General features: G+C 67.4%; 2 protein-coding genes across 2 annotated transcripts; both read right to left on the minus strand.

Moving 5' to 3' along the window:
- Positions 1-829: 829 nt before the first annotated feature.
- On the minus strand, positions 830-1,794 carry LEAP2 (liver enriched antimicrobial peptide 2). The gene is made up of 3 exons (XM_026039131.1): positions 1,684-1,794; positions 1,350-1,513; positions 830-1,057 (listed from the first exon to the last, which is right to left on the minus strand). Exons 1-3 carry the CDS (start codon positions 1,771-1,773, stop codon positions 1,021-1,023), a joined length of 291 nt encoding a protein of 96 aa, XP_025894916.1. The 5' UTR covers positions 1,774-1,794; the 3' UTR covers positions 830-1,020.
- Positions 1,795-3,445: 1,651 nt separating this feature from the next.
- On the minus strand, positions 3,446-5,353 carry BMP15 (bone morphogenetic protein 15; the record flags this gene model as incomplete). Its single annotated transcript, XM_026039084.1, has 2 exons — positions 3,446-4,782; positions 5,149-5,353. Coding segments are annotated over 2 exons (972 nt in total), but the record flags the coding sequence as incomplete, so codon positions are not given.
- Between the last annotated feature and the right edge of the window lie 2,179 nt (positions 5,354-7,532).

Consider the following 7,532-nt stretch of genomic DNA (forward strand, 5'->3'; position numbering starts at 1 on the left):
GCAGCGCCCCCTGCCGGCACCGGCCGCGCGCGGGCAGCGGCCGCGCTCAGACGTGCCCGCCGGTGCACATGGACGTGCGCGGGGACCCGTGCGCAGACGTACACGCGTGAACGTGCGGAACTGTGTGTGCATGCACGTGCCTACCTGCACCTGCATGCATGTGCACAAGGGCGCACACATGCATGCACATGCATGCACAGGCTCACATGTGCACGAGCACATGCATGCGAGCACACCACGTCGGCCCCTGTTTGCACACACAAGTGTGTGAGCACACACAGGCACACACACACACACACATTGGCATTTTAGGGATGTACAGGCATGCACACACGTACAAGTGCATACATACATCCACACATGTGTACACATAGAGACCTACACTTACACACATGCATACATACATGTGCAAGCACGCATACATCCACTACACGTGTACATGCATATTCACACACATATGYATAGTGCTGCCCCTGCCCCTGGCACTGTCCCGAGCAGGCATCCCTGGCACAGGGGAGTTGGCTTCCTGCTCCCGTTGCTGTCCAGGGATCTCATGTCCTGCGCCTTGCTGGCAGTGCACGGAGCAGCTCACGCAGGGAGCTGCTTCTCAGTCCTGTGCCGGCAGAGCCCCAGTGTGAGGGTCACTCCGTGGGGTGGCTGCAAGGGGGAGCCTGGGGACGTCCCCATCCCTCTGTGAGGAAGCCCGGGAATGCAGCGCAGAGACGACCCAGGCTGCCCTGCCAGGCTGGGCATGCGCGGTGGCTCGCAGGGCCTGGGCAACACGAGCCCTGCTGCTCCCGGCAGGAAGCAGAGGCCCCATAAAAGCTGCCATGGTGCAGAGAGGTTTTATTGTCCAGACGACCGGCCCATCCAGCTGTTGCCCCCGTTCAGGGCCACCTGCAGCCACCACGGTGTTGCTGCGGGGCCTCTCTGGAGTCCAGCGGGTCCAGTTGTCCGTGGGGTGCCCGCCGTTCCGTGCTCCTGCTGCGGGAGAGGCCGTTCCCGGGGTGGCCGTGGCCATCAGCACACATAGGATGGGGAGGAGCAGCGTCCTGCCCTGYGGGACAGAGTGGCCATGGGTCCTTGCGCCAGTGTCACCTGGTCCTGGGGACCTTGGTGTCTAGGGCACCCCAGTGCTGGGAGCACCAGTGTGGAGTGGGACATACTGGTGGCATGGGTGGGACTGGGTTACACACGGGGTGCCAGGGTGGGGATGTAGAGGATGGGAAGGAGAGGTCCCAGGCTGAGGACACTGGTGAAGCTGGGTGCATGCAGGGTGGGCTGGGGCCGCTGGGAGGGCTGGGGTCCTCGTGGGGTGCCGGGTTGGCAGCGCTGGGGTCCCCACTCACCTGCAGGCCTTGGTGATGCACTCAAGGCTGTGCCGGCAGTGGGCACCCGGGGGCTTGTTGCCCACCATTCTCCAAAAGGGTGTCATGCGGGCGACTCGGCTGGCAGGGTGCCCCGCTGCCGGCTCCATGTCCGCCGTGGAGAGCACCCAGAGCTCCGGCCCTCCCTGCGCACCTCAGAGATGGAGACAGGGATGAGGAGGAGATACCGAGCTCCACCACGCCCAGCTCCACACAGACGGCAGGAGATGCTCCCTGCCATGGCCCTGCCATGCTGCTGCCCACCCAAGGACACCCCAGCTGCTCCAAGGTGGCCCCGGATCCCCGCCAGACCCACCTGGATGGAGCTGGTCAGCAGCAGGAGGGTGGAGAGGAGCAGCACCAGGCAGGTGCCCCCGCCTGGGACCAGGAGGCCGGGAGCTGTCATGGTGCTGCCGCTCCAGGGCCGGCTGCACCTCTGGCCGGGCGCTGCTCCTCCCCGGTCACGGCCCTGCACAAATATTTGAGCGGTCCCAGCCCGCAGGCCACCCCCAGGCCACTGCCTTGGATCTGCCCCCCGCATGCAGCCTGTGTCCTCCCCAGGGCCGGCGCTGAGTTGGGTGAGGGCACCCTTGGGTGCCTGCAGCACCCCAGCTCTGCCATGGCCTGCATGGGCATCACCCTCCGCTCCCCACTGAGGCCACCAACCAGGTGTCCCATGGCAGGAGCGGCTGCTGCCGCGGTGCCCTGAGCTGCCCTGCCACGCTCTGCCCTCCCGAGGCTGGCACGGTGCCGGGGTCGGCCTGGGACAGGAACCCTTTCCATGAAGCCCCTTTTGCTGGGCACCTCAGGTGGCACAGATGAGGGTGCAAGGTCCTGCTGGCAGGACCCACCACTGCTGGTGGCAGCACCACCATGTGCTGAGCAGGCACCCCGTGCTGAGCACCCCTTTCCCTCAGGACCCTCCTGTGGCTGCCACCATGGGGACAAGGGGGAGAATGGGAGGTGTCCAGGGCTAGGAGTGCGCCCAGCTTGTCACGCTTTCACCACCTCCTACCCAGATGAGCCAACACCACGTGTCTAATGATTGACCCGCAGGAGCTTCCCAGGAAGGTGAGGACTCTTTGCCCCCAAGGCTTCTGTGAGGTTTAAAAGGAAAACATTCCCTTTCTGCAGCCCAAGGTGGCCTCTGAGAGGCAGAAAAGGAGCCTGAAGGGCCTCCAAACTTTCACCCCGCTTAGAATGGAGAGAAGAGCCTGGGTCTGGGAGAGCTGGAGGGCGACCAGGACAGGGCAGGATGAAGCATCACTGTTGAGCATGAACAGGCACCAAGAGATCAGGTGGCGGCCAAATAAGAGAAGAGACCCCAGCAAGAGCTGCAAGCCAAGGCCTTGGAGGCACCGGGCAGGCAGGATGGCGAGAGGTGGGGCTGGCTGCAGGCTCCTCCATCAGTCCCGGCTGCACCTCTCCCCCCTCAGGGAAAGGGGACTTTGCCCTGGCTTTGCAAACACGGGCATCATGCCTGGGAACAGACGGGTTGGCTTTCCAGACACCTTCCCAAAATAACCCCCGTGGCTGCAGGCCCAGGTCAGCACCTCAGCCACAGTCTAAGGGAGACCCAGTGCAGGCACTGGGCAGAAAGACATCCCCACGGAGCTGCTGGGCCCCACATCTGGCTGCAGAGCAGCCCAAGGATAGAGTAAGGACAGGCCCAGATAGTCTTTAGCAAAATCCATCATTTTATTTATTTACACAGTCAACAATAAATAGAAAGCCAGGCTGCAGGAGACCTGGAAGTGGAAGGGACACATCCAGAGCCGGGGACAATCCCGGAGCCAAGCAGAGCCCAAGGCACATGGTACAGCAAGGGTGGCAGAAGACAGGAGGAGACCGTGACGAGGGTCCAAGCCCCCAGGCCAGGGGCAGACCCGAACGCTGCCACCATGGCAAGCCAAAGAGGGGAAGGGACTGCGGAGAAAGCAGAGGGCTGAGCCCCGCACGGGCGGCCACCTGGTCCCCAGCACCTGGGGTGACCCCTTCACCAGGTCCCTCCGGTTTCYGCAGCCCCCAAGGGGGAATTACAGGGGAGCAGCAGGTTTTCCACCCCGCTCCCCTGCGACAACAGCCCCATCCCCAGCCCAGTGAGGTCCGGACACAGCCGGGACTAGACCCTTTGGGATACAGGTGAGCTAGGAAGGAGCACCGCCGGCATGGCCAACGGGGCAGGAAGGGACCGTGCACTGGGGACAGCCAGCACTGGCTTGAGGACACTCACAGGGACAGGCTGAAGGGATGCRGGAGAGCCCAGCCCACGTTCAGGGCTCTCCCTCCCTGCTCCAGCAGGAGAGGCCCAGGCGGCACCGAGAGCTTCGCGCTCTGGTCCTGGGACCCAGCTCTTCTCCAAAAGCATCAGGCCGGGACCCTGGGCCGATGCCCTCCCTGTAGCAGGCAGCACCCACGGGGCCCCGGGGCAGTTGCCCTGCGATGGGGCCCAGCAGGCTCCTGCCTTTAAAAACCTCACAATTCACATAAAAAGCTACCGTAAAACTCGCCCGACGAGCGCCGCACCAACACGGTGGGGGCGGCCACGGGACAGCCCGGTCCRCCGGAAGAAAAACCGAAGTGGAGCCCTCTAAAAAGTCCGGAGGCAGCGGGCGCACGGGGCAGCAGAGCGTCGGCGGCCGCGGGCATTACCGGCACGTGCAGGACTCTGCRATCATGTTCTCGTACTCCTTGTAGAGGATGCCGCCGTTGTGCTCGATCATGAGGACGCTGATGGGGCTGTAGCGGTAGGGCACGCAGGAGGGCCGCGGCACGCTGGCATCCACCAGCTGGTGCACCAAGTTCTGCACCACGGCGTGGTTGGGCGCGTGGTAGCCGTAGCGCAGCAGGCGCGGGCAGGCGCCCTTGCAGTAGCGCGGGTTGTAGCGGTGCGGCGCGATGATCCAGTGCTCCCAGCCGAGCTGCGCGAAGCTCACGGGGAAGGAGCGCAGCGAGCACTCGCCCTTGGCGCCCGCCGGCTCTCGCGGCGCACCGGGCAGCTCCGGCGCCTCGCGGGCCCGCCGGTGCGGCGGTGACAGCGGCGCGGTGGTGCTCGGACGGGGCAGCACGCCGGCCTGCGTGTCGTTCAGGTAGAGCAGCAGGAAGGGCTCGCTGGGGACGGCGGAGGTGGCATTGGCGCTGCCAGCGCGGACGCACACGTGCCGCAGGTGGAGCGCCGCTGTGCCCGCTGGCACGTACGACGTGACGTCGGCCGCGGCCCAGCCGCGGGGCTGCCCGTGGGCCGCGGCCGAGCCCGGGGTCAGCGTGGCGGCGGCGGCGGAGGGCTCCAGGGCGCAGAGGAGGCGGCCGCCGGGCGCGGGCGGGCTCTGCGGGTAGAGCACCACGGCGCGCAGCAGCCGCTCGCCCGCGCGCCGGCCCTCCACGTGGTACGTGAGCGGCTGCACGTACCAGCGACCTGCGGGGAAGCGGCAGTCAGGGCCCGGGCACTGTCCTGGCACAGCCCTGGGCAGCACCAGGATGCGGGACRCCTCCCAGGGCTGTGCCAGAGCTGGGAAAAAGCCTGGTGCAGCACCCAGGAACAACACAGCAATGGGCAGAAGCACCCAGGACAGGGCTCATCCCTGGTGCTGGCACAGCTCCATGCCAGTGTGAGAGCCACATCCACAGCAGGACTGGAGACCACACGGGTGGCGAGGGGTGCGAGGGCTGGGTGCCACCTCCAGCACAGGGAGCTTAGACATCACCACGGCGGGGAAGATCCCAAGAGCAACCTGTGCCCTCCCCAAGGACCCTCACCCGGTGCCACCCACCCGCTCCTTACCTGCCCACACGTGTCCCACGGGGGCGCTGGCCCGCACGAGGCGCACGGTGTTGGTGGCAGGGCGGCGGTGGCGGCGGGGCCGCCCGTGGTGGTCGGCGGCGCGCCGGTACAGCTGCAGCATGTAGCGCAGCGGCTGCCCGCCCGCCGGCGCGCGCCAGCCGCGGCCGCCCGGCGCCCGCTCCTGCAGCGCCTGCAGCAGCGGCAGCGGCGGCCCGGCCGGCAGCGCCGCCARCGCACACGAGAGCAGCGCGGCGAGGAGGAAGAGCAGGCTGGCGAGGGGGGCCATGGTGGGCACGAGCGGGGCGAGCGAGGGCTGGTCGGCAGCGGGGCTTAGGGGATCCCTGTGCTCATGCCCTCCTCTGCAGCGAGGCAGAGCGGGCGGGGGGCACTAGCCAAAGCGGGGCCCCAGGTGCTCTCAGACCACTGCGTCCATGCCAACCTCTTCAGCTTGGCAAAAAAAAAAAAAAATAAAGCACCAAAAAAACTCGCTCTGCAAGAAAAAAAGGTGCAATTTCCAGACTAAAACCCAGCCTCRGGGCTAGGGGCAAAGCCAACTGGACAGGGGCCTGGCTAAGGGGGGCTTGAAAGTACCAGGGAGGAGAAGGGAGGCAGCGTGGGTGGGGAGGGAAGGACCAGCGTGCTCAGCCCACCTGCTCCTCRCCAGCCTGATCCAGCAGGTAAAGGAGCCCTGGCCCCCTGGCCCATTTTAAAGGCTGGGTCCCAATCAGGGTTTAAAGGGCCAGGAGCGCCTTTCTTGCCTGGGGGAGGTCTGACTGGCAGCCCTAGGGGATCCCCATGCCAGGCCACGAGCTGCATGCAGGGCTGTGCCAGCTCTCCTGGCGCGTGGGGAGGGCTCATGGTGGAGGATCACGAGAGGCCCTGGGCATGGGCAGCACAGGGCACTTGTCCCTCCTTCTCCTCCTCCTCCTTATCCCTATTCCTGAAAGGGCACCGGGTGACACAGAGCCCCGGAGGGAGGCAGCCCAGCTGGGCCAGCTGCAGGGCATCCAGGCCAGGGATCTTTCTGCCACTCGCCGCGTGCAGCTGAGGGAGAGGGACTGCCAGGACGGTGCCCGCCGCCTCCTTGGTGGCGCAGGTCCCACCGGAGCGGCTGTGGGGCTGCGGGGGCTGCRGTGGCGCCGTGCGGCCTCCCCGACGCGGGGGGCCCATTGGGAGGGCGCAGTGCCAAGGGCCGGCGGGGCTTGGCGAGGGCGGCGCGGTGCTTAACGGCCTGTGGATGCACGTGACGGGGCCAGGGCACGGAGCCATCACGGCCAGCGGGGCAGCCTGGGTTACTCATTCGGGGAAGGGCGGCCGGGGCAGGGGGGCCATGGCGCCCGGCGAAACGTGGGGACGTGCAGGGCATGCAGGACGCAGCCGGCGAGCRCCAGGCAGCACTGCCTGGCTCCGGGCACACAACGCAGCCCCACGCTGGCTGCACCGGAGCTGCCGGCGTGCGGGACCAGTCCCACGCCTGGCCTGGGGGCTGCTCCGTGGCCAGAGCCGGTTGCCAAGCTGAGTGTCCCAGGCAAGCAGGAAGAAGCGGGCCCATCTCAGGGAAGATGCCCCAGCCAGAGCCATGGGGGAAGCTCTCGCAGACGCCAGGGCCTGCGCTGCACCCGCCAGGCCCGCGGGGCAGCCCGGGAGGCTCTCCTGGCAGACGGGCGCTTTCCCAGCTCCGCTCTCGAGGCTGGGAAGGAGATGAGTAAGAGCGCTGGGCCGCAGGCAGGAAGGGGTGGAGCAGGACTCCTGGGCCCGCTTTGGGAACCAGCTGCTGATTCACACTCGCCTGGCCCGGAGCAACCCTCCTCCTCCTCCTCCTCCTCCTCACTGCTTCCTCTGCCTCCCTTGCCCCGAAGGCTCCCGCAGGGCCGGCGCAGCTGCCGCCACCACTGCCAAGGGCTGTGGGGCAGACGGAGCTGGCAGCCGCCTTGGCGGGTGAAGCCACGTGCCCCGGGGCACCCGTCCGCCCTGCAGGAGCCAGCAAAGGGGCACGCATGGCAGAGGACCCCTGCAGCCCCCTGCCCGGTGCCGTGGCACTGCCCGGTGCCCTGGCATTGTTGGGAGGCCGCTTTGCCGCTGCCAGCCCCGGGGCCACTGCTGGGTCCCTCGGGGTGATGGAGTAGGAGAGCCGGTGTGGGCTGGCGTGGGGCTGGCCGGACGGGAAGCAGGAGCGTGCGCTGGCCCGGGGCTGGTGCTCGCTGCCACCGGAGCTCCGGGGGGGACAAACCGGGGGGTTCCCGCTGCTCCTGCATCACCCGTGCAGGGGACTGAGCCCCTGCAGGGGGGCGGCCGGGCCAGGCTCGAAGGAGGGCGCAGCCCCCGCCCAGCGCCGCGTGTCCGGCTGCGCGTCCCCGCGCCCCGCGCACACCGCGCGTGTCGCC

Source organism: Nothoprocta perdicaria, unplaced genomic scaffold (genome assembly GCF_003342845.1).
Source record: "Nothoprocta perdicaria isolate Ctin4 unplaced genomic scaffold, notPer1 scaffold_22, whole genome shotgun sequence".
NCBI lineage: Eukaryota > Metazoa > Chordata > Aves > Tinamiformes > Tinamidae > Nothoprocta > Nothoprocta perdicaria.

Coding starts and splice junctions, on each gene's coding strand:
- LEAP2 (XM_026039131.1), bottom strand. CDS start 1,773: ATGACAGCTCCCGGCCTCCTGGTCCCAGGCGGGGGCACCTGCCTGGTG. Junction 1,514..1,683: donor TGCTGACCAGCTCCATCCAG/GTGGGTCTGGCG, acceptor TGAGGTGCGCAG/GGAGGGCCGGAGCTCTGGGT.